We start from the raw sequence: 27,199 nt of genomic DNA on the forward strand, positions 1-27,199 counted from the left end.
AATAATAATAATAATCTGGTAACCACTGATGACCATGATAGTGTTATTGTTTTGGTATTATTATTATAAATAATAATAATGTTATTTGCTACATCCCACTAACTACTTTAACGGTTTTTTGAGACTTTGAGGTACCAGAATTTAGTCTTGCAGGAGTTCTTTTACATGCTAGTAAATCTACTGACATGAGGCTGACATATTTGAGCACCTTCAAATATCACCAGACTGAGCCTGGATCGAACCTGCCAAGTTGGGGTCAGAAGGCCAGCACCTCAACTGTCTGAGCCACTCAGCCTGGCTATTATTATTATTATTATTATTATTATTATTATTATTATTATTATTATTATTATTATTATTATTATTATTATCATCATCATCCAACAACTTCAGTTTCCTGGATGTGGTTCATAACCACTTGCCATTTGGTCCTATTGTTATATATTTTCTGTCCCTCCATATTATTGCACTTCACTTCCCGTTTCTCGACCTCTGATCTCACAGTCTCCATCCATTGTCTCTTTGGCCTTCCCACCGGCCTCCTTTCTTCCAATTCTCTGTCAGAGTATTGTCTTGCTGTTCTAATTACATTCATACTGTTGAAGTATGCACCTCCCTATCATACCAGTAACAGACATTTTAGTGCCAGCTTCTTTCCTATTCACTTAAATTTTGCTTCTTTGATTTATAGTTCTAATGAGTTCCAACTCTGCTGCTTGGATTGCTAATATCCTTGTTTATAGACAGGTTTCTAGTCCATAGGTGAAGTAATGGAGCAGGACAAGTGGAAGGACAGAAAAGAGTGGAGGAGGCTTGTTAACCACACCCGGGTGACTGGAGTGGGGCATTGATGATGATGATGATGATGATGATGATGATGAGGGGAAGACTGGAACAAAGTAAGAGATGAACCAGTCCGGCCCCACGGTGTAGGGGGAAACGCGTCCACCTGTCACCCGGCGGCCCCTGGTTCGATTCCTGGCCGGGTCAGGGGTTTTTAATTGTAAATGATTAATATCTCTGGCCTGGGGACTGGGTGTTTGTGTCGTCCTTAACATTTCTTTCCTCACGTTCAACACTCTACACTTCCGCAATTACACTTGCACGCAGGTTCCTATCATATGGTGAAAGTAGTGGAAAAAGATCTGCAGAGGTCGACGCCACGAACAAATATCATTTAAAAAAAAAAGAGATGAACCAGATTATTTATTTATTTGTTTTGTTTTATTTTCACTGTAGGCACCTGGGCCGAGGCTCTTCTTGGTGCAATACAGAGAATTGCAATGCAGGCCATGTTTCACAGTTAAATTACAAAATAAATATAATTGATGTAATCAGTAAGAAAATACAAAGCTACATGATCATAATTAAAAACAATTCTTGTTTCATAATTATGCATTTGTGGATTGGTAATAACTGATGTATTTGAGCAGACTAATTTATTCTTCCTATATTCCCAGTATTTCTCTTCTAGCATTCTCACAGAAAATATAAGATTGATAGTGCTTTATCCCTTCCTGAATCCATGTTGTTCTTCTTCTATGAATGGATAACTCTATTCTTCAACTATCTTTTACAGTAATTTCATTTGATTCCTCGATAGTTAGTATATTTGTTTCTTATTTCCCTTACTGAACAGGAGGATGATGATGAAACCTTTTGTCCAGCCTTCAGGAATTCTATTCTCCTCCTGGATGATAGCGAGTATCCTGTGCAGCCAATTTAGACGTAGTGCTTTCGGTGCATTTATGATGTCCACTGTGAGACCATCAGATACTTGGGGATTTCTCATTTTTCATGTTATTTAGTGGTGTCTCTATTTCCAGCCAGCCATGATAACATATGTTGTATCTCATGGTTTTCATCTGTTCTGCAGTTTTTGCCATTCCTGTTTTTCCATTTAATAATCCTCTGATATAGTTTCTCATTTTTTCTATGATTCCTTTGTCTCTTCTCAGTAGGTTTCAATTTTCTGTTTCCAGGGTAAACATGTTGCCATGTTAATTTCTTCTACTTTTAGCTATCTTACACAGCAGCATCTTGTTCCCCCACCCACAATCTTCATGCAACTTTGTAGTAACGTAAACTCGTGTTCTCATCCCGAGGTGGTGCAGTTCTTTTCAGGCACACCCCCAATGGAGGTGAGCTGCATGTACCATTCCAACCACATACCAGCTCTCCTGCCATTCTTAAATTTCTGGCAGTACCGGGAATCAAACCTGGGCCCCCGAGGATGGCAGCTAAGAACACTAACCGTTACGCTACGGAGGTGGACAACTTTGTAGTGAACTCATCCCAACACATGTCTTTTCTTTCTTCCTGCATCAGCTGTTTTATGAATTTCTGTATTCCTGGGCTAGATATTCTATTTCCTCATCCCTCTGGTTGTCTTTCTGTTTTTCATGACCTAGTTGCCTTTTCACCATATTCCTTCCTTTCACAGCATTTTTGACCCTCTCATTTCACCATGGTGCTTCTTTCTCTCCAATTGTGTAACTTGTCTTCATCATAATTTTCCAACTCCAGTTTCCAGCTGTGGTTTGTAAGTGCATGCCTTCTCTTCCTGTCTGTTCCAGGACATCTCTCCTGTACATCTGATTTCACTGTCTCTATTCAGCATTTCCTTGGCAGGTCTCTCGCTCTTCATCTCATAATGTGCCCATACCACTACTGTCTGTGCTTCTTTATTACAGCCAGTTTGAGTGGCTCAGACGGTTGAGGCGCTGGCCTTCTGACCCCAACTTGGCAGGTTCGATCCTGGCTCAGTTCGATGATATTTGAAGGTGCTCAGATACGTCAGCCTCGTGTCGGTAGATTTACTGGCACGTAAAAGACCTCCTGCGGGACTAAATTCTAGCACCTCGGCGTCTCCGAAAAGCTGTAAAAGTAGTTAGGCGGCCATAAAACAAACAACATTATTATTATTATCTTTATTACACTTGTCTTACCACATATTTCTTCAGCTTCTGATATAAGGATGTTTCTGAATAACAGTCATTTTTTAACCTTCCTTTATCATTCTTGGGTATTCTGGGAGATATTTTCCTTTGGTACTCTTCTTACTTGGTATTTTCTTTCAATAATCCTGTCCTTGTCCTGGGTATTTTCTTGTGCTTGATACTCTGCACTTGGATATCCTCGAGGTGTACCGCTAGTTGCTATCGATACTTTTGCTTGGAATAACATGAACCTCTGTAATGAACTGGCCTAGCAGTTTGTTGGGTATTATGTAGTTAATCACCCTTTTGAATTTCCCACCCGAACTGTAGTGCATTATTTTGTGACTGTCTCTCGTCTGGTGCCATGTGTTTTGTATGTAGGCAAGTCAATAAGTATCTGCAATTTTGCTCTAATTGTCTTTAGGTTGGCTCTATGGCGTTGTGTGCTCACCAGCCGCTAAATGGCACCGTTGTCTATGTCTGTGGTAGGTTTCAGTGTTATCAGATCAATACAGCTTGCGCTGTTGTGATGTAAAGATGGCCATGCCACACTGTGTTTGCACCAAGGAAGAACAGCGTTCCGTAATCCGTTTTTTTTTGTGGTCTGAGGGTGTACCAGGAGTGGAAATTCATAGAAGACATCCAGCACAATACGGGGACAATGTTTTGCCACAGTGAAGTGTTTACCAATGGATTGACCAGTTCAAAAGGGGTCGCACGAGTTTGAAGGATGAAGAAATATCCGGGCGTCCACCTGCAGCCGTAACTGATGCCGATATTGAACAAGCACGTGATATGGTCCTGAGTAACAGACGAGTGACTGTTGATGACGTGGCATTGGCCATAGTTCTGCATATGAAATCATGCATAACAGGCTTAACTTCCACAAAGTCTCTTCGAGACATGTTCCTAAACAACTCAATAAAGAACAGAAGCGCAATTGTGTGAGAATCTGTCAGCACCTACTCGACCGTCATGCTAACGAAGATGAAACATTTCTAAAACAGATGAAATGAAATGGCGTATGGCTTTTAGTGCCGGGAGTGTCCGAGGACAAGTTCGGCTCGCCAGATGCAGGTCTTTCGATTTGACACCCGTAGGCGACCTGCGCGTCATGATGAGGATGAAATGATGATGAAGACGACACATACACCCAGCCCCCGTGCCAGAGAAATTAACCAATTAAGGTTAAAATTCCCGACCCTGCCGGGAATCGAACCCGGAACCCCTGTGGCCAAAGGCCAGCGTGCTAACCATTTTAGCCATGGAGCCGGACTCTAAAACAGATCATCACTGGAGATGAAACATGGGTTCACCACTTCGAACCAGATAGCAAACGTCAGAGCATGGAATGGAAGCTTCCCGGATCCACAGTCAAAGAGAAATTCAAGAGTCAACCTCCTGGAGGAAAAGTGATGCTCACAGTGTTTTGGGACTCTCAAGGGCCAATCCTGGAACATAACCATGAAAAGGGGGAAACACTAAACATTACAGTGATATGCTGGTAAACAAGCTGAAACCTGCATTTTGGAACAAATGCAGAGGTCAGTTGTCAGAAGGAGTTCTTTTGCTGGATGACAATGCGCATCCACATACCTCCGCCCACACCGTTCAGACTCTTCAGATGCTGCATTTCATCTGCATGGTTTCATGGACTAAACCATTTGTTTAGTCCATTTAAAAATCCTCTAAGAGGCCATCGATTCAGCTGCGATCAACAGGTAAAGGAAGCGGTACATACGTAGCTTGCTGCATAACCAAAAACCTTTGTTTGCAGAAGATATCAGAAAGCTTGCAAAATGGTGGACCATGTGCACTGAAAAGCAGGGTGACTATGTTGAAAAAGATGTCAATAAAAAGTGTGTACTCTTTTTGTATTTAATTATAAGAAAATGATTGCAGATACTTATTGACTTGCCCTCATATATTCATATTATTTTGTACACACAAGTCTATCAGATCCTTCCCCCCACTTCTCACTGAGGATTTGTACTGCCGTATCCATGAGGTCCAGTGAATTCTTCACACCCTTGTCCCTCTGTCCCTACTTGAGCATTCAGATCACTCATAACAGTGGCATGTTTTCCTCTTATATCAGGTCCCCTAGGGCAATGAGAAACTGCTCTTTCTTTTCAATAGGGTAGCCTACTTGAGATGCATACACTTGGAAGAAGTGTGGTACATGCCTGTTCAACACGTATTCTCCTCTTGATGATTCTGTCTCTCATGTAGCTAATGTCTGTCAGTGGACCTATTTCTTTGTGAAGGAAGAGAGCAACTCCATTTATGGCTGCTTGCACGTTCCTGCTCCAGTACAAAACATAACCACTACAGAAAGTCCTTTTTCCCTGATCCTTTCCATTTGGTCTCACTCAACCTTAAAATCCCAAGTTTGTGCCAGTACATAAAGTCCACAAATTCTTCACATTTGCTGGTTAGGATGTTAAGTATTTCAATTCTGAATTGTTTCTTCTTGGGTGATTTTTGTCTCCTCCTATATACCCAAGCTTCAGGTTATTGGCCATCATAACTTTGGGAGCTATGGAATGTCATGTTTATCATTTGTATTTCTCTCGTATCAAAGGCTTGTTTCAGGTTTGAATGTAACACAAACATACTCTTCAGTTGGCTTGCTAGTCCTAACACTGAAGAGGATTTTCCGTCAGAGTTATCTCGCTCAGACTTTAGCAATTACCTGATTCATCTACAAGGCAGCAGCTTTTTGATGAATTTATAAGTCATTTGCTCCAAGTGGGAATCATCATACCTCCTACAGGAGAACTCCTCCAACCGTAGCCATTGATTCACCCTTAGTTGGTCAGATTTAGTACAGGCTGACTGGCCCTCGGCCAGACAGTCGCAGATAGTACCATCTATGTTGTATACAGTAGTAAGACTGCTCCTGACGTGACATCGTTTGTGTCGTGTGTCTTCGCGCTCCTCGCTCTGCGCCGCCTGCTCCGCGCACGCAACAGCCTGGATTGTTCTCGACTCTACGAGACGTCTACACTGCGCTTGCCTGTTACATCAGCCAGCTATATAAAAGCGCTGCCTTCCAGCCACAGGCGAGGACTTGCCAGTGCCCAGCACCAGATTACGCCGATTGTCGAACACGGAGGCTATCCCTCTTAAAAAGGTGTCTCGAATAGGTGGACTGATTCTGAGTGTTTGAGGTTTCACCTCGGGTTACTGCCTTTGCTCCCGTTTCCCGCATTCACGTCGAACCCGATGACAGTATTCCCTCAGTCCCACCTAGGCTCAAACACATCAATTAGTCATTCTACTAATTATGCATTTCAATGTCAGTTCCTGACAAGTTTACAGAAACAACTAATATTCTATTAGTGCAAGCTTTCGCTACTGATTACACTTGTGATGGTATAGAGCAGATAGTTTTCAACTATCAAGAACTCTAGCTTTTCAATGGACTTTCGCATCAAGATAGATTCATGTATATAAAGTGTACATTCTTTTGAACTTCAGTCTACAAGCAACGTTAAGTGTTTATAATTTTCATACTGCTTCAAGGAAAGTTTTATTTGAATGTATGTATATATGTTGTTAAGACTATCTGAAGCAATAAAATATAGTTGTGTTCCTGTATACCTGTTCTTGTATACAACAGTTTGTTTGTTTGTTTGTTTGTTTGTTTGTTTGTTTGTTTGTTTGTTTGTTTGTTTGTTCCTATGAGCTATTAGCTTGAGGGAGGGATGACTCAATATAATTTTGGCTTTACAGTTCATGGTACAACAAAAGTTTAATATTCTTAATATAATATATGTTGAACACAACAATGTTGGCAGTACACTGGAGAAAATTAAGAATTATATTTAACTGTGGCAATAATAATTAACACATTTCTATCTATAGTTTGTAAAAGAAATAACTAAAGCAGACTTCTTAAATAGTGAAAAATTTTTAATACCAGTACTCCTTTAACTCAATTGGCAATTTGTTACACGATGCTGTATAAAATACTAATACAAGTACTCTTTTTAATGAACCAACTGAGTTGGCTGCATGGTTTGGGTTGCGTATCTGTGAGCTTGCAGTTGGGAGATGGTGGGTTCAAATCCCACTGTTGGTAGCCCTGAAGATGGTTCAGCCAAAGAGTGTAAAATAATTTCTTTCTCACCTATTATGCATCATAGAAACATTTTAGCTTATAATTGACTGCCTCCTAGGAAAATGAAGAACCAGTAGTTCTCTCAAAATACAACCATTTCTTTTCCAGACAGTGGAAAGTTTTCTTTGTTCTTACTGACTGAAGCCCTCTCTGCAGGTAGCAATTAACTTGTCTTATTATTTTAAATTGTACTCTAATGGAAAAATAAGTGAATCATCATCATCATCATCATCATCATCATCATCATCACCACTATCATAAAAGTCATTCACTGCAGTATAAATGTCTTCCATGTGCATTGAGGTTGAGTTCTTAGACAGCTTAAAAGACCATTTCTAGTACAACAAGCTCTGCTGCAATACCGGCACGTAAAATCTGCCGAAGCTCTTTGTTATAGAACCTGGTGACCATTTCTTCTCTAGTTTTCTCTTCTTTTTAAGATCTCTATCAAACTGGTGCCTTCGTTTCTGTTATTCAAGTTGGGCTGATGGCTCAGACAGTTGAGGCACTGACCTTCTGACCCCAATTTGGTAGGTTTGATTCTCCTTCAGTCCGCTGGTCCCGTTACCAGATTTACTGGCATGTAAACAAACTCCTGCAGGACACCTCCAGATTCCATGGTTGAAATCCTGGTTACTCCATGCGAGATTTGTGCTGGACAAAGTGGAGGCAGGACAGGTTTTTCTCCGGGTACTCCAGTTTTCCCTGTCATCTTTCATTCCAGCAACACACTCCAATATTATTTAATTTCATTTGCCAGTCATTTATCATTGCCCCAGAGGAGTGCGACAGGCTTCGGCAGTCGGCACAATTCCTATCCCCACCGCTAAATGGGGGCTTCATTCATTCTATTCCTGACCCGGTCAAATGACTGGAAACAGGCTGTGGATTTTCATTTTCATTATTATTATCATCATCATCATCTGTTTTTCGAAATGTCATGGGCCCTCGTGGACTATGTCACCATATTGGCCAGTCAGATACTACATTCCTCCAGTCTCCGATGTCAATTTGCTACTTCTTGATGTTATTTTTACATCATCTTTTGGGTTTTTGTTGTTTGAGTCATCAGTCCATAGACTGGTTTGATGCAGCTCTCCATGCCACCCTATTCTGTGCTAACCTTTTTATTTCTACGTAACTATTGCATCCTACATCTGCTCTAATCTGCTTGTCATATTCATACCTTGGTCTACCCCTACCGTTCTTACCACCTACACTTCCTTCAAAAACCAACTGAACAAGTCCTGGGTGTCTTAAGATGTGTCCTATCATTCTATCTCTTCTTCTCGTCAAATTCAGCCAAATCGATCTCCTCTCACCAATTCGATTCAGTATCTCTTCATTCGTGATTCGATCTATCCATCTCACCTTCAGCATTCTTCTGTAACACCACATTTCAAAAGCTTCTATTCTCTTTCTTTCTGAACTAGTTATCGTCCATGTTTCACTTCCATACAATGCCACGCTCCAAACGAAAGTCTTCAAAAACATCTTTCTAATTCCGATATCAGTGTTTGAAGTGAGCCAATTTCTTTTCTTAAGAAAGCTCTTCCTTGCTTGTGCTAGTCTGCATTTTATGTCCTCCTTACTTCTGCCATCGTTAGTTATTTTACTACCCAAGTAACAATATTCATCTACTTCCTTTAAGACTTCATTTCCTAATCTAATATTTCCTACATCACCTGCCTTCATTCGACTGCACTCCATTACTTTTGTTTTGGACTTATTTATTTTCATCTTGTACTCCTTACCCAAGACTTCATCCATACCATTCAGCAACTTCTCGAGATCTTCTGCAGTCTCAGATAAAATAACAATATCATCGGCAAATCTCAAGGTTTTGATTTCCTCTCCTTGGACTGTGATTCCCTTTCCAAATTTCTCTTTGATTTCCTTTACTGCCTGTTCTATGTAAACACTGAAAAGGAGAGGGGACAAACTGCAGCCTTGCCTCACTCCTTTCTGGATTGCTGCTTCTTTTTCAAAGCCCTCGATTCTTATCACTGCAGAGTGATTTTTATACAGATTGTAGATAATTCTTCGTTCTCGGTATCCGATCCCTATCATCTTCAGAATCATAAATAGCTTGGTCCAACCAACATTATCGAATGCCTTTTCTAGATCTACGAATGCCATGTACGTGGGTTTGTCCTTCTTGATTCGATCCTCTAAGATCAGACGTAAAGTCAGGATTGCTTCACGTGTTCCTACATTTCTTCTGAAGCCAAATTGATCTTCTCCCAACTCAGCTTCAACTTGTTTTTCCATTCTTCTGTAAATAATACGTGTTAAAATTTTGCAGGCATGAGATACTAAACTAATGGTGCGGTAGTTTTCACACCTGTCAGCACCGGCTTTCTTGGGAATGGGTATAACAACATTCTGCCGAAAATTGGATGGGACTTCTCCTGTCTCATACATCTTGCACACTAAATGAAATAACCTTGCCATGCTGGTTTCTCCTAAGGCAGTCAGTAATTCAGAGGGAATATCATCAATTCCAGGTGCCTTGTTCCTATTTAGGTCACTCACAGCTCTGTCAAACTCTGACCTCAAAACTGGGTCTCCCATTTCATCAGCATCAACAGCCTCCTCATGTTCCAGAACCAAATTATCTACATCTTTACCTTGATACAACTGTTGGATATGCTCCTGCCATCTTTCTGCTTTGTCTTCTTTCCCTAGAAGTGGCTTTCCATCTGAGCTCTTAATATTCATGCACCTAGATTTCCTTTCTCCAAAGGTTTCCTTGATTTTCCTGTATGCAGCATCTACCTTTCCAAGGACCATACAGCCTTCGACATCCTTGCACTTCTCCTTCAGCCATTCTTCCTTAGCTACCTTGCACTTTCTATCCACTTGATTCTTTAATCGCCTGTATTCTTTTCTGCCCTCTTCATTTCTAGCGTTCTTGTATTTTCGTCGTTCATCAATTAGGTCTAGTATCTCCTGAGTTATCCACTGATTCTTAGTTGATCTTTTCTTCCTTCCTAACATTTTTTCTTTTCTGCCCTCTTCATTTCTAGCATTCTTGTATTTTTGTCGTTCATCAATTAGGTCTAGTATCTCCTGAGTTATCCACTGATTCTTAGTTGATCTTTTCTTCCTTCCTAACATTTTTTCAGCAGCCCTACTGACTTCATTTTTCATGACTCTCCACTCTTCCTCTATAGTGTTTCCTTCAGCCTTTCATTTAGTCCTTGTGCAACATGTTCCTTGAAACAATCCCTCACACTCTTTTCTTTCAACTTGTCTAGATCCCATCTTTTTGCATTCTTTCCTTTCTTCAATTTCTTCAACTTCAGATGGCATTTCATGACCAACAAGTTGTGGTCAGAGTCCACGTCTGCTCCTGGGAAAGTTTTGCAATCCAACACCTGGTTTCTGAATCTCTGCCTAATCATAATGAAGTCTATTTGATACCTTCCAGTGTCTCCAGGTCTTGTCCACGTATACAGCTGTCTTTTGTGGTGTTTGAACCAAGTATTGGCAAGGACTAAATTATGATCAGTGCAGAATTCAACCAGCCGACTTCCTCTTTCGTTCCTTTGTCCCAATCCAAATTCTCTTACTGTACTACCTTCTCTTCCTTGGCCTACCACTGCATTCCAGTCTCCCATCACAATTAGATTCTCATCACCTTTTACATATTGTATTAAATCTTCTATCTCCTCATATATTCTTTCAATTTCTTCATCATCCGCTGAACTAGTAGGCATATAGACCTGCACTATTGTGGTGGGCATTGGTTTGGTGTCTATCTTGACGACAATAATTCTTTCACTATGCTGGTCATAGTAGCTTACCCGCTGCCCTATTTTCTTATTCATTATTAAACCAACTCCTGCATTTCCCCTGTTTGATTTCGTGTTGGTAATTCGGTAGTCGCCTGACCAAACATCCTGTTCTTCCTGCCAACGTACTTCACTTATACCAACTACATCTAACTTTAGCCTATCCATCTCCCTTTTCAGATTCTCTAACCTACCACAACGATTCAAACTTCTAACATTCCACGCTCCCACTCGCAGAATGTCAGTATCCATGTTCCCGATGATCGCCCCCTCTCGTGTAGTCCCCACCCGGAGATCCGAATCGGGGACTAGTTTACCTCCGGAATATTTTACCCGGGAGGAAGCCATCATCAGTACATCATTCATACAGAGAGAGCTGCATGTCCTCGGGAGGTAGTTACGGCTGTAGTTTCCCGTTGCTTTCAGCCGTGTAGCAGTATCAACACAACTAAGCCATGTTGAGTATTATTACAAGGCCATATCAGTCAATCATCTAGGCTGCCACCCTTGCAACTACCGAAAGACTGCTACCCCCCTTTCGATGAACCATTCGTTAGTCTGGTCTCTCAACAGATACCCATCCGATATGGTTGCACCTGCGGCTCGGCTATCTGCATCATTGGGATACGTAAGCCTCCCCACCGTGGCAAGGTCACATGGTTCACAGAGGAGGCATCTTTTGGGTAGTTTATAGAAATACTAGCAAAAGTACCCGTTCTTCGTACGGGTTATCAGAAACTGGCTTTAGTTACTCATACTATCGGTGTGAGCGACTTCATTAGATATTTATAACACTGGTGTATTTACTTAAGTACGTAGAAATTATTTGTCATGTTAGGAATTATAGTGTATCGTCTTCTTCTTTTCTTCATGGGGGCCTCTAATTTTAGTTCATAATTAGCGTCGACCTCTAAGATCTTATGCTACCATGTTTTTCCTTCATTCCCACCTAGGTATACTTGCTTTCTTCACAAAGCTGCAGGTTTAGTATAAGTATACTTCCACTAGATACGACCACAAATATAAATATTATTGAAGGTATTTGTTTGATCCAAAATTTCATAACTATCACAAATGATCAAGGAAATACACGATGCATAAAAGAAACTGCTATAATTATCGAGAATTATAATTCTCAGTGCTTGTCACTGATGTTGCACACCATATAATGAATCTGAGTATAAATGTTGAGAATTTTTTCAAGTAATGCACCATCTTGACAATTGTGTACAGTACATAGGTTGTTTTCATGGTTACAATGATCGTAAAAGTGGACCAAAATATCGGCACTAATAACATCAGTGATCCTACTACTTCATGATTTGATAGAAAATATTTTAAACTATAGGTAACAGACTCCGCAAAATGCTGAAACCTAAGCCAGTACGTAAAAACAGAGGCCCGTCGGCAACCGCTGGTCGCTGTACTACGGAGATGTCCGGGGCTATTATTTTTATTTTTATACTTCACTCCCTTTCCATCCCCGCCCAAAGGAGTGCTATGAACGCCTTACACAACAGTTTATTTTTTCCAGATAGTAAGTCATATGTGTATCAATTTTGGCTGGCAGCTATGCCCAAACGTACATACATAATCTAGCTGCTGTAGAATCCTGGAGCTGACGTTGCCATGGTTACGGCAGTTCATTACTTTATCCGATTCGTAGAGCAGGGGTAGTGTGGTGCCAATATCTCCATAACGGTTGGTTTTAGGGCCTTAAAACATGGTTTTTTGGCCCATAGGGTTTACCGAGTTTTGTTCTTTACGTCAAGAGGATTAAATTGAGCTTTGTCTCATCCTTATATGACAAATTCGATATTTTGCCTATATTAGCCCATTATTTTTATATCTTCCCCCCCCCCCCCCCCGTGCCCCCCACCTCGAATTGTTTCGAAAATAAAATACAGCCCATGTTACTCACTGGCAATGTAGCTTTCTATAGGTGAAGTAATTTTTAAAATCAGTTCAGTAGTTTTTGAGCCTATTCGTTACAAACAAACAAATTTTTCCTCTTTATAATATTAGTGTAGATGAAAGGAACACACAATGGGATAAACACAAAGACAGGTCATTGTGAGAAGAGGGACCAGCAAAATGACAAGACTAGGATAAACATGGAAGCACACAAGGATAAGGACAATCTCCTCCTCCTCATATGCTGCTGCTTCAAATAGACAGGCTCTCTCTTCATCAATCTCATCTCTTCTCAGCATTAAAGAGCTCATTTGTGCTTCCCAGCTTGATCATGAGGGCGAGGTCAACAATTGTTGATGGTTGTCTCGACAGTCTTGATGTGGGAAGTGCAGGATAAGAAGAAATTCAGATAAAAACAGGAAAAGGAAAATTAGAGACAGATAAAGATGAATACAGGTGGTAAAAAAATATCATATGTTTCTTCCCTTTTTCTTTGTTTATCCAGAGTTCTCATCCTACACTTATCCAACATCAAGACTAAAGATCTATCAGAATAGATGGATGTAGAAGAACGGGATTGATAAGACGAGATTCTATTTGAAGTTGAGAGAGTGTGGAGATCTGGGAAATATTCTTATACTCTTGTGTGTTCATGTTTGTCCTTGTCTCCTCTTTTTGTCACTTCTTCTTCCAACACTGACTTATTTAGTGTTCATTTTCAGTGATGGGAAGAGTACAAGAAAAAAGTAACTGGACTGAATTACAGTTACCAGAGGAATATTTTACTCAATTACAATTACAAATTACTTTTTCAACTAGTAAAAAATCCACAGCCTGTTTCCAGTCACTCCACCGGGTCAGTAATGGAATCAATGAAGCCCCCATCTAGCGGCGAGGCTAGGAATTGTGCCAGCTGCTGAAGCCTGTCGCACTCCTCTGGGGCAATGATTAATGAATGACAAATGAAATGATGTTGGAAAGTGTTGCTGGAATGAAATATGACAGGGAAAACTGGAGTACCCGGAGAAAAACCTGTCCCATCTCCACTTTGTCCAGCACAAATCTAACATGGAGCGACTGGGATTTGAACTACAGAACCCAGGGATGAGAGACCGGCGCACTGCCACCTGAGCCAAGGAAGTTTTTTCAACTAGTAATCAGTAAAATTACAGTTACAATTACTTTACCAAACTCTAGTCTTTAAGGAAATCACTGACATTTCCCTCCACCCCATATAATACAAAGTTTGCAAGGAAAATATATTACTTCAATTTGTGCGTTTCTTTGGCACAGAGACATTAAGTGGCTATCTTCACTAGGTGAGACTCAACATGTTCCATTGAAACTTTTGAAATTATCATTAGTTAATGACTTACAGCATTACAAATAATTAGCCATTTACTTTGCAAATAAATTAATTGGTTATTAAGATTCTCATCGCTAAGCCTAGACTTTTTTTGGGGAAAGGGCATCTTTGCATGTGGAGGAATACCCGTGTTTAATTTTAAGATAATCATTGGTGTAAGAATGATGTCTTTGCAATAAGTGGAGAGGTAAGAAAGTACCTCATCTAGAAGTGGTGGAGTTACTGGTTCTGCTGTAATAGAACTGAAAAATTATCATCCTCATCAACATTTATTTTTCTCAATTTCTGTTTCTGAGTATAATGTATATGAGTTACTACAATGTAATGATTACTGGAATGAACAATTACAATTTTCTTTCAATAAGTAAATTACAAGTAAAAATTACATTTTGTAAAAAGCAATGATTACAAGTAAAAATGACTAAGAATCTAACTGGTACAAGTAATTTGATTACTTTTACTTGATTACTTCCCAACTCTGTTAATTTTCATATTCCAATCATTATATATGACTTAATAGATACGCATTTCTATCTTGAGCATATCAATAACCTTTAAGAAACCTCTTGTAATAGTAAAGTTGTGAAGTAATTTTGTAGTCAGCCCTGTTAATGTTTTTACTTTTCATATCTGAATTTATTATAAACATGCGACTCATTGCTATTTTTGTCTCTCATAGGTCTCCAGGCAGCTGTTACTCCGTTAGGAAATGATGGGATGGATTTAATCCCAGGAATACTCAAGCTGAACATGTACACTGCTGCAGGCTGGATTAATGTGGTCATGGGAGTTCTTAACTTTATCATGTTTCTTCCTGCAATTTTCCATGAACATCGCATAGCAGCCCGGGAAGCTATGATTAATCAAGGAATGGAATCAGGTAATGTTTACAATAGATTGACCTCTTTTGAGCATTCTCAATTGAAATATATATATATTGATCACTGAGTTGCCAGGAATATTGAAGTATGCAGAAGGGTATTTAATCAATTTTACAGGATTAAATATCACACCTTAGAATTGAGGAGCTATCTGACGGTGAGATAGCGGCCCCGGTCTCGAAAGCCAAGGATAACGGCCGAGAGGATTCGTCGTGCTGACCATGTGACACCTCGCAATCTGCAGGCCTTCGGGCTGAGCAGCGGTCGCTTGGTATGCCAAGGCCCTTCAAGGGCTGTAGTGCCAAAAGGGGGAGGGATGAAATATCACACCCTTTGGTTGACACATCTATCTGATCTGTTTCATGTGAATAGTTTGTTTCCATGTGATATTTTATATGTATGGTGTATTACCAAAAAATTAGTGTATACACCAAAATCATAAACCTTACTTTTGACATCAGTATGCTGCTTAAAAGCATTGGAAGAAAAGTAAGATAGCACTGTGGTCTTTCTTCATTGCTGTTGATGGTGATCTGTCCATTGGATGGGGACGTTAAGCCTCGAGCAGACCTCTTGGTGCTATTCAACAGGAGTAGGCTATGTACTGGCACCAGATTTCTCCCTTTCTCTTCTTACTATCATATCGTCACCACTATGGCAAACAAGCTAAACTGGTGAACTAGGGAACCTGTAGTTCTGAAGTTTTTGTCTAGATTTTATTATTTATATACTGTAAAGTCTACCCTCTGACAAAGTCTCACATTTGCAGCTCTTTCTGTATGGCTAACACATTAAACCAATCATTAAATATAAAAATTGTTTTGACATGAGTAATCACAACTTCTTTCAACTCTCCTACTTTTTTGATAATTTGCACATTCATTAGTTTGCTAGATCCTGTGGTTCAAATCTCGGTCACTCCATGTGAGATTTGTGCTCCTGTACAAAGCGGAGGCGGGACAGGTTTTTCTCCAGGCACTCCGGTTTTCCCTGTACTATTTATCATTCCAGCAACACTCTCCAATATCATTTCATTTCATCTGTCATTCATTAATCATTGCCCCAGAGGAATGCGACAGGCTTAGGCAGCCGGCACAATTCCTATCTTCACCGCTATATGGCGCCTTCATTCATTCCATTTCTAACCCGGTCGAATGACTAGAAACAGGCTGTGGATTTCCATTTCATTAGTTTGCTAGAGGGGGACGATATATCACGTCATTCGTTTCAACTCATTAACTCCTCTAATGAGGTTGATGTCAGGAACGGCATCAGGTCATAAAAACTTGTTACGAAGATTCATCTCACTTCATACCTGACCCTGTAGAAGAATGGCACAAGCGTTGGACATACATGCTCATTTCTAAGAAGAGAAATTAGGGATTGGAATAATTTAACAACAGAGAAGTTTGATAAATTTCCAATTACTTTGAAATTATTTAAGTAAAGACTAGGTAAACAAGTGATATGGAATCTGCCACCTTGGCAACAACCTTAAATGCAGATCAGTGGTGGCTGATTGATTTTTCTGGATACAAAGAAAGCTTATGCCATACAGCAGTGGCATATGCTGGGATCAAGACGTGGGCTACCACTAGACTCATGTCACCCCTTTTCGATGGTTGGTTTAGTGAACGTCAAGCCTTGAGCGTTTTGAGCTTCAGCCAATAGACAACGGAGAAGCCTGCACCGTTGCCATGGTTGCTTCACAAGTTACCGCCCTGGCCTACTGCCCATACTCAACACCTGATCAGTGGAGACTGTAGCCTACGGTTTAGCAAATTTAAGTCCGGCTTTGTGGCTAAATGGATAGAATACATGCCTTTGGTCCAAAGACCCCAGTTCAGTTCTCAGAATCAACCCCTTCATACTCTTGGAATTCCCTTGGCTTTGGGACTGGGTGTTCATGATGCCTTTGCTATTCATTTCTTTCTCATTAGGTCACTACAAACCCTATACAGATGCAATGCACCATTATTAGTATTATTATTAAAATTTTGAATTATACAGCATTACCAGGGGTCGAACCCATCATTCACTCATTCACTGGTTTATCGGCTTCCTCGGGAGATCAGCGGTGGATTCAAACCAACGATAGAGAACACTAAACCTGATAGACTGCATTTCATTTTTTTTTTTCCTGCTAGTGGCTTTACGTTGCACCGACACTGATAGGTCTTATAGGCCTAGGAGTTGGAAGGAAGCAGCCGTGGCCTTAATTAAGGTACAGCCCCTGGTGATATAGATGTTGATTCCCATAGGGAATCTGAAATATTTGTTCCAAGGGAATCAACATCTATATCATCTGATGGCCAAGCAGGCATCAATTTTTGATAATGGGACAAAGTGTCTCATAGTGCATTGGCACTGCCAGTGGCTACAATTAGCTTACGCAGTGGCCTCCACAGTATGCACTAGCCAGCGTCTTGGTAGGTGTGCTAGGTACCAACTGATGAGCCCAGCCTAGCACATGAGGGCGAAACGCTGGCAACCAGGCATGAGTTAGCTGGAAAATTTATAATGTCCAATAACGGACCATTTATATTGGTATTATAAATTTACTCATTCGGAACAAATATTTCAGATTCCCTATGGGAAGCAACATCTATATCATCTGATGGCCAAGCAGGTATCAATTTTTGATAATGGGACAAAGTGTCTCATAGTGCATTGGCACTGCCGGTGGCTACAATTAGCTTACGCAGTGGCCTCCACGGTATGCACTAGCCAGCGCCTTGGTAGGTGTGCTAGGTACCAACTGATGAGCCCAGCCTAGCACACGAGGGCGAAACGCTGGCAACCAGGAATGAGTTAGCTGGAAAATTTATAATGTCCAATAACGGACCATTTATATTGGTATTACAGCCCCTGGTGTGAAAATGGGACAGGGCTGCTGCATTTCATTTGAGCAGATCTACATATAAAAAAGAAAACTATATTACTCGTATAACAGCAGCCCTGTAGTGTCTTCCTACAAGGATGTAGAAGTAAATGGGAGTGAAATACCAGCATTTTGTCATCTATATAATTAAGTCAGAAGTACGAGGTGAGGAAGTATACACAATGACTAACGCACGGTTGTTTGTTAGTAGTGGCGATTTGACAGAGCGAAGGCATATAACATCTATCAGCCCGGTCCCCGCACCTATCAGACATTCTGCAGCATGCCACGCGAGGTAAGGTGAGGGGACAGGGACGCAGCATCTGGGCTGCAAAATCAGTCCCCAATACCTTGCTCTCAGAAATACGTGCAACATTTTTTCTTATTGCTTTCAACTTTTGTAAAGGAACAATATGTCAGATGCTTACTTTATAATGTGCTTTAGATTTCCATCATTCTCATTTGAGGTTAAAGTATCCACAAAGACGCACACGAAATGCTGTCAGTTGGTACAGTTATTTATTCACATCTATTTACAAATTAACACACACTTAGCCTTAATCATAGTACCACAAAAAAAAAACCCACTTCACTCCGAGAACATCAACAAAGCCACCATTCTAGAAAACTGCCGATCACTTCAGCATGGAGACTGCAACCACTGCATGTCAACACGAGGTCACAAGTATATTCTTGCTACACCATAACTCTACTGAACAATAACTCATCATTACCATCAAGACCATCTCCCTATATACGTGCCTGGCCAGGCTTCTATAAAAAAATAAAAAAATAAAAAACCTTCTCGAAAATTCTAGAGTGCTGTAGATATAGTGTACAGAATATTCTCCATCGTTCTAGTGCCTTTCTGGGAGTTACAGTGTGTTTCAATACCATAGTGGATTACAAATTATATGTACACAGGTAAGAATAAATTATATAATATTAATTTACAGGTATTTACATTAACTGATCTCATATAAATATTTATGTACAGCACATGTATCCTGACATAACCTCACAAACAACGCGATCGTATCATAATAATAATACAAAGACTAACTGGATGTAACACCATAGCCATACATACAAATAATAATAATAATAATAATAATAATAATAATAATAATAATAATAATAATAATAATAATAATAATAATAATAATAATAATAATAATCAGTGCTCGATACTTGCATGAATTTCCCATGGGTGAGAGAATATTGTTCTCAAGTTATATCCGTTTATCACACTTGCGTCAAGGTTTGGGCTTCACCGATAGCCTCCGTAGCTCTCAGTATACACCTCTGACATACAGTATACCATGAATCTGAGATGAAAAGAAGTGTGAGACAAAATTATTGCTCATCACACAAGAAGGGCTGCAGATTATGAGGTGTCATGTGGTCAGCACAACGAATCCTCTCAGCCGTTATTCTTGGATTTCTAGACTGGGGCCACTATCTCACCGTCAGATAGCTCCTCAATTCTAATCATGTAGGCTGAGTGGACCTCGAACCAGCCCTCAGGTCCAGGTAAAAATCCCTGATCTGGCCAGGAATCGAACCCGGGGCCTCCGGGTAAGAGGCAGGCATGCTACCCCTACACCACAGGGCCGGCATCAGATAACACTTCACCTACTCTAATTCACTTTCTATTTTCTAGAAATTTAACCACCCATTCAGCCATTATATTGTCTAGTCCAATAGCCCTAAGTTTTTACTAATCTCCCATGATCTACCCTATCAAAAGCTTTCGATAGGTCAATAGCTATACAGTCCATTTGACTTCCTGAATCTACAATACCTGCTATATCTTGCTGGAATCCCACAAGTTGAGCCTCACTGGAATAATCTTTCCTAAACCCAATCTGCCTTCTATCAAACCAGTTAGCAATTTTGCAAATGTGTCTAATATAATCAGAAGGAATGCTTTCCCGGAGTTTACAAACAACACGTTGAGCTGACTGGCCTTTAATTATCCACTTTATGTTTATCACCCTTTCCCTTATACACTGGAGCTACGACTGCAACTCTCCATTCATTTGGTATCACTTCTCCATGCAAACAGTAATCAAATAAGTATTTCAGACTAGCGGTTACCTGTGGCTTCGCTCGCATGAATTTTGTAATTTATTAAAAGTAATCGTTCCTTGGTACTGTATTAAGACATTATCTGAAAATCCAATCCCTAAAGAAAATAGCCTAAACTCACCAAAAGTTGAGTTTCATTTACCCCAGAAACTCTTTGTAAATTACGTTTGTGATATTGCCCTTTGGGGCTAAGATGACCATGAGACATAGAACTGTACATCTGAGAAACAGACTACTCTCAAGTCAAAAACAAACAAAAAACATGTCTATTTCTAAAAGAGATTTCAAATACCTTTTTCCATGTCTATAACATCTTCAGTTTTTAAGATATAAGTATCCCCATAAAAATAATTCAACCACTTGTGGATTTCCAAAAACAAAACAATAATACATGTTTTTTTTTTATATTTTTAAAGAAGATTCCAAATACCAATTTTTACATCTATAACATGTTACGTTTTTGACATATACTGTAGATATACTGGTACTCGTTTTAAAAATTCACCCGCTTTTTCAATTCTTTTCGGACCTTAAGTGGACTTCCTGAAAACAAATTTGTGTTTGTTTATTTATAAAGGAGATTCAACGTACCAACTTTCACATTAGTAACATCTTCAGTTTCTGACATGTAAGTATCCTCATAAACAGAATTCAACCCCTTTACTTATTTTCACCCTCCCCTCCCCCCCCGCCCCCCCAAGTCGATTTTCCAAAAAGAAAATAATACGTGTTTCTTTATTTTTAAAGGAGATTCAAAATACCAATTTTCACGTCTGCAACTTCTTTCATTTTCATTTAGACATAAGTATCCTCATACAAATAATTCAAATAATTGTTCGATTATTTCACCCTCTTAAGTGATTTTCCGAAAATAAAAGAATACATGTTCCTTTATTTTTTAAGGAGATTCCAAATACCAATTTTCATGCCTGCAACATCTTCAGTTTTTTAGATATAAGTATCCTCATAAAAGGTATTCAACCCCTTTTCCTCCTTGTTTCACTCCCCTTAAGGGGATTTTCCAAAAAAAAAAAAAAAAACGCGTTTCTTTATTTTTAAAGGAGATTCTAAATACCAATTTTATGTCTGTAAACTTTTAAGTTTTGGAGATATAGATATGCTCATGGAAACAATTCACCCCCCACCTTTTCACCCCCTTAGTGACGGAATATCCAAAAATCCTCCCTTAGTGAGAACCTTCACTCTATGTTCCGTAATAATAAATTTGGAGCTTAATCTATAAGGAAAATAATTTATTGTACAGGAATATTTCCTAACATCATTATTGACAAAAACACTTCCACTGGCACATAAAAACACACGCACATGCGCACTTCACGACAGTCATCTGTTTTGAAACAAAAATTAAGGGAGGGCTGTCATGATACCAACCACTACAAACACATAACAGGATAGAAATCAAAATTCTCTTAACATCCTCCCCACCTTGCAATTTTGTTTACACTAATCCACAGATAAAATTGCAACACAATGAAAATAGACAGCAGCATTCTACAATAAAACATTACAATCTTTCATTTGACACTGATTTTCATACAATGCTTGTACCAGGGTAGTCAAACTGAGAACGGCTACGGGCGAGAGGGTGCTGCCAGTTCAAAGGCTTTATCCCTTAGAAGTCGCCTCATCAGATGAATCTGCAGTAGTGCAGAGCAATCGGCCAGATTCTATCCTGAAGATACATCCAGAGAAGGCTTCGCACGGATCATCGGATGCAGTGGCAAATCCACAAGTGAAGTCTACAAGAAGTGGTAGAATAGTGAAAACACCAAAACGTTTGGACTTATAAATACTCCAGAAGAGACAAGCATTGTATGAAAATCAGTGTCAAATGAAAGATAGTAATGTTTTATTGTAGAATGCTGCTGTCTATTTTCACTGTGTTGCAATTTTATCTGTGGATTAGTGTAAACAAAATTGCAAGTTGGGGAGGATATTAAGAGAATTTTGATTTCTATCCTGTTATGTGTTTGTAGTGGTTGGTATCATGACAGCCCTCCCTTAAGTTTTGTTTCAAAACAGATGACTGTCGTGAAGTGCGCATGTGCGTGTGTTTTTATGTGCCAGTGGAAGTGCTTTTGTCAATAATGGTGTTAGGAAATATTCCTGTACAATAAATTATTTTCCTTATAGATTAAGCTCCAAATTTATTATTACGGAACATTTTCTGGTTCCGGTACCGGGAATCGAACCCGAGCCTCCTGGGTGAGAGCCAGGTATCCTTCGGGTTACTGAACTTGCGTATTTCCTCACAACGATTTCCTACGAATACACTCCAGTTTCCTTTCATCTTGATCCAGATGAGCACCACTGTAGAGTCACTCCAAAAGTACGTTTTACAGTCTTGGAGGTTTAATGCTCTTTTCACTTGTGTGCATAACCGAGTGGCTATGACCGCAGCTAACAATTTGTTTAAGTGATGATCGTGATCATTTTCTGATATATGAGATACACGAACTCTCTCCCATGCCTTCATAACCTCTTCTGGTAATGCAGACTCCACCAAAGGATACAGCATTGCTGCATACTTATCACTAGTGACTCCTAAAGATTCCAAAGTTCTCAGTTGTGTTTCTAATTTATCATAGAGGCTTCCAATACTAAGGGTACTACCTTTGGTAGCTTGAAACAGAACAAGATTTAGAAGTTCTCGGACATATACTTCTATAAGTAATTCTTCCCTGGCATACCTGGATTTCAGGTGATCTATTGCTTTTTGATAGTTCGCTCCGGACGGAGGGAAACTCTCAACTAGCTCCCTGGCCACGGAACCTGGAACAGTAGCCTGTAGAAGATACTGAAATTTATCTTCCGGGTCGATATCACTATCGTCGTTTATGTTCTTAAACTGTCCCCAAAAACCAATCCAGTTTTTTATATCTCCGTCGAACTGTTTAAGCTGTAGCTTGGGTAAACTGAAATTCCTTTTCTTCGTCGTCTCGATCTCACTCACTAAGGCTTCACCTCCACCAACAGATAAATTCACTTGAAAATTACTTTCGAACCTAACCTTAGCTTGTAGCCATTTTTCCCAGTACGTTTCTGCCGTGTCGAATTCCTTGGCGTCGTCTTCTTCTGTCGTTTCTTCGACACCCCTAGTGCTTGAATCTTTTCATCCAAAGATAACATCCGCATTGCCTTATCTTCTAAAATACGGAAGTATGTCAACATTTCTTCCGCATCTACGACTGCTTCAGATATTTTTGTTTGAAACTCGCCATGTGCTCTCGTAAACAGTCTACGTATTTGTGATCTTTCCTTATTATACTGTTTAAGCTCCTCCATCTTAACTATGTCCTGTCACGGTCACCAGAAAATGTTCCGTAATAATAAATTTGGAGCTTAATCTATAAGGAAAATAATTTATTGTACAGGAATATTTCCTAACACCATTATTGACAAAAGCACTTCCACTGGCACATAAAAACACACGCACATGTGCACTTCACGACAGTCATCTGTTTTGAAACAAAACTTAAGGGAGGGCTGTCATGATACCAACCACCACAAACACATAACAGGATAGAAATCAAAATTCTCTTAACACTCTAATATAAATGTATACCCAAAATTTCATTTCGTTCTCTCCAGTAGTTTTGGCTCGGTGATGATGAATCAGTCAGTCAGCCAGGACATGTTATTTTATATATATAGATTATTATTACATCTATAATTTTGTTACAGTTCATCTCAGCGACGCCAAAAACTATGCATCGACACTAATGTTGGTCTTTTTCGAAAATCTAGAATCCTTGCCATGGTTACGGCGGGTCACTTCTTCAGCCAATTTCTAGAGCCGGGATAGTGAGATGCCAATATCTTGAAAACAGTTGGTTTTAGGGCCTTAAACTGTGGTTTTCGGATCCCATGGGGACATACCAAGGATTGTTCATTGCATCATGAAGCTTCAAATGAGCTCTGTCTCGTCCTTATGCAACAGATTCGATATTTCACCTATATTAGCCTATTGTGATGTGCCAAAGGGCCTTCTGCCTTCTGTATGTCCTCACATACACACTCCCCTTGTTCATTGATACCTGGAATGCCCTTTCTGGAACCCTATTTCTTCCTTACAGTGTTTATACATATCCTTCCATTGCTCTCTAAAATTCATATGGCTGCCAATTATGTTTACCATCTCATTCTGTCTTTACATCAACAGTGAATACAGATTAAATGGTTGATTAATGAAATGTTAGTTCATATTTTTCTTTCCCTTTTTGTACTATAAACTAATGGCAATGGTTGGTGATTTTCAGAAGAAGCAACTTGGAAGCAGGTCCGTCCAGATTACGTCTCAGCTTGGACGCTCATTTCTGCCTTTTTTGTGCTGGTGTTCAACTTTGTACTGCTTGAAACGTAAGCAACCCGACTTCTCATATGTGATCATACTGTATATTCTCTAATAATCCATGCACCCTAATTTTGCAGAGAGAACTGAGAAAAAGTTTAAAATCCCAAATATTTTGCATACATAATTTTATTAGGTAAATATAAGTTAACCATTACGTGCGTTAAAATTCTACCATACTTGTAAGTAACCCTATGGAATTGGAATATAGGAACTGTGCTACTTTCTATAACATAAAAGTTACCAGTATACTAGTTAATAACTTGATTTTTTCCTTACTTAAACAATGAAATTAATTTTTTCACTTAGACATTCATCTCCATTGATAATGTTATCATCATTGTCCCCACCATCATCACCACTGTCCTCATTCTTCTTGCTCCACAAGATGTCACAGTACCATCAAGTGCATTCAACATACCATACTTCTTGACTATAAATCCTAGTGAAATCACATCTCGTGTCCAACTTGGCACGTTTGATCCTGGCTGACTCCGGTGGTATTTGAAGGTGCTCACATATGTTAGCCTCATGTCGGTAGATTTAATGGCATGTGAAAGAACTCATGCGGGAGAAAATTTTGGCACCACTGCGTCTCCGAAAACTGTCAAAAAATAATTAGTGGGACGTAAAAATATTATCTTCTTCTTCTTCTGATTTTAAAAAGTTCTTATAGTTGACACTGCTGTAGTAAAATGATATGTTCTGTTCTATACTTAAGCTTAAAAACTTAATGTATGAGCTGCTGTTGCTTATTTTGGTTATATTGGAGGGACAGGGACATTATAGTTGGCTGGGGAAACTCCTCTCTACTATAGTAGTTGATGTTCGGGTGTTTTGTTTTTTATCTTCTGATAAGATGTTATTACATATGGAGTCTAAAAAAGAGAAGAAAAGAAAGAAGTGGTTTCAATTTTATGCGAAGAAACCTTGTTATTGTGTTGTGAAATACTGAAAATATATTAAGTAGTGACCTTCCCGCTGGTTCTGTTAGCTCTTGTTACTATGTAGCTGGCCGATGCTCGACTACTTGTGTTGAACCGCTAGCTGGTTGAAACACAAAATTCTGTATTCCATGTGTACAGTAAACATGCTTGCTTTGTGACGGGGCAATTAGTAACTCTGTCAAGGGCTTTGTACACCGTGAAAGTATTGAGAGGATCTTACTGTGGGAGCATGTAATGTGACTAGTTCTCTGTATGCCAACTGTCTGGAAAGATTGAGTCAGAAGTTATGAACTGTTGTAAACAAACCAGTGTAATCACAGACTGCCTTTATTTGTTCTGTCTGTATGCTGCATACACCTTCGGTGTATGCGTCACGAACTGTTGCCTACTCCACTCCCACTACCGGTTACAGGCTTGCTGTAGTAATGACCAAGGTCGCATGCACAGTCACTCTAACTGCCTGTTAAGTTTTGTAACACAGTTACAATCACATATTTTTTCATAATGAAGAACTTTCCATACACGCTGCTTTCATAATTTGTCTTTGATTCCGTCAAACATCACTGTCCTGATATTCATTAAAAATATTTCAGATATATACAGTATATTCTATTAATTTGATGATGCCAAATGTTATTTAAAATTATGACTGAATTTATGATTTCACTTCATGAAGTAAGAATGACTGGTAAGACATTAATGCAAGTGAAATGATTTGTTTCAGCCTAGGTACCTCTCTCACAATGGATCAGTTTGCTTGGTCAAAGACTGAAGCTCTTTACTACATGGGGATTCTCATGTCTGTAGGAGCTGTTGTGGCGTGCGTCACTTTCGTTGCCATAGGACCTCTATGTAAAAGGTCAGTATGTAACTTTTCAGAAGATATTTTTTCCTTGTTACACCTTTTAACACATTTGTCTAGAAGGATGGGTATGACCATTATCATGTATTTGAATTGGAAATTTAGTGCTGTGACAATTATTTTATTATATTTTTTTTTGTAAATTAATTTCAATATCACACATAGTACTGGTGTATTTATAGACCATATTGTTATCCAACGGCCATTCCTTCGATATATAGGCCCTACTGCATGCCTAAATGGTTAGTGTGCTGGCCTTTGGTCAAAGGGGTCCTGGGTTCGATTCCCATCAGAGTCAGGAATTTTAACCATAACTGGTTAATTCCCCTGGCTCGAGGACTGGGTGTCTATGCCATCTTCATCATCATTTCATCCTCATCATGACGCGCAGGTCGCCCATGGGAGTCAAATCAAAAGACCTGCACCAGGCCTCTCCAGAGGCCACATATTATTATTATTATTATTATTATTATTATTATTATTATTATTATTATTATTATTATTACAGTCACACCAATCACCATTGGGCAGTAGCCAGTCAAACAAGTGAAACAATTCACTTGCCTTCGAAGCGTCTTATTGCAAGATGGAGTGTAATTGTGCACTACAGAATTGGCAAAGCCTCATCAATCTTTCAGCACCACTCATATGGTCCGCTTCAATGGTCGATAAAGCGACGAAGCTCAAACTTTATAAAACACTCATCATGCCAGTAGCGATCTGTGTAAGTGAAACACTGAAAATTACAGCACAGACAGAACGGAAAATCAAAATATTCCACCAATGTTATCTACGCAAAAATTCTGCAACAGAGTGGTCGCAGGAAACTGCAAGACATTGTGGGGGAACGTTGAATGCGTCTAGTCAGCCATATTTTTCACTTACCAGGTGGCCGATACTCAAACACTATATGATGAGGGCCATCTGGAGCATTCACACAAAACATCAAACATTCAAAGATGATCTACGAATAGTTAACATCATGTGGGATGATATCGAGGACACCACTTTGAACAAGACTCA

At 39.5% G+C, this 27,199-nt stretch overlaps 1 protein-coding gene across 1 annotated transcript in view; it reads left to right on the forward strand.

The window, feature by feature from the left end:
* The window catches only part of Cln7 (CLN7/MFS domain-containing 8), a 243,250-nt gene that overhangs the window by 179,605 nt on the left and 36,446 nt on the right, over positions 1 to 27,199 (forward strand). Inside the window, exons 5-7 of the mRNA XM_067143485.2 lie at positions 14,822 to 15,022; positions 24,276 to 24,375; positions 26,039 to 26,173. Coding sequence (XP_066999586.2) covers positions 14,822 to 15,022; positions 24,276 to 24,375; positions 26,039 to 26,173 — 436 coding nt within the window. The remainder of the gene's footprint in view (positions 1 to 14,821; positions 15,023 to 24,275; positions 24,376 to 26,038; positions 26,174 to 27,199) is intronic.

This window comes from Anabrus simplex, chromosome 3 (assembly GCF_040414725.1).
Source record: "Anabrus simplex isolate iqAnaSimp1 chromosome 3, ASM4041472v1, whole genome shotgun sequence".
Taxonomy (NCBI): Eukaryota; Metazoa; Arthropoda; class Insecta; order Orthoptera; family Tettigoniidae; genus Anabrus; species Anabrus simplex.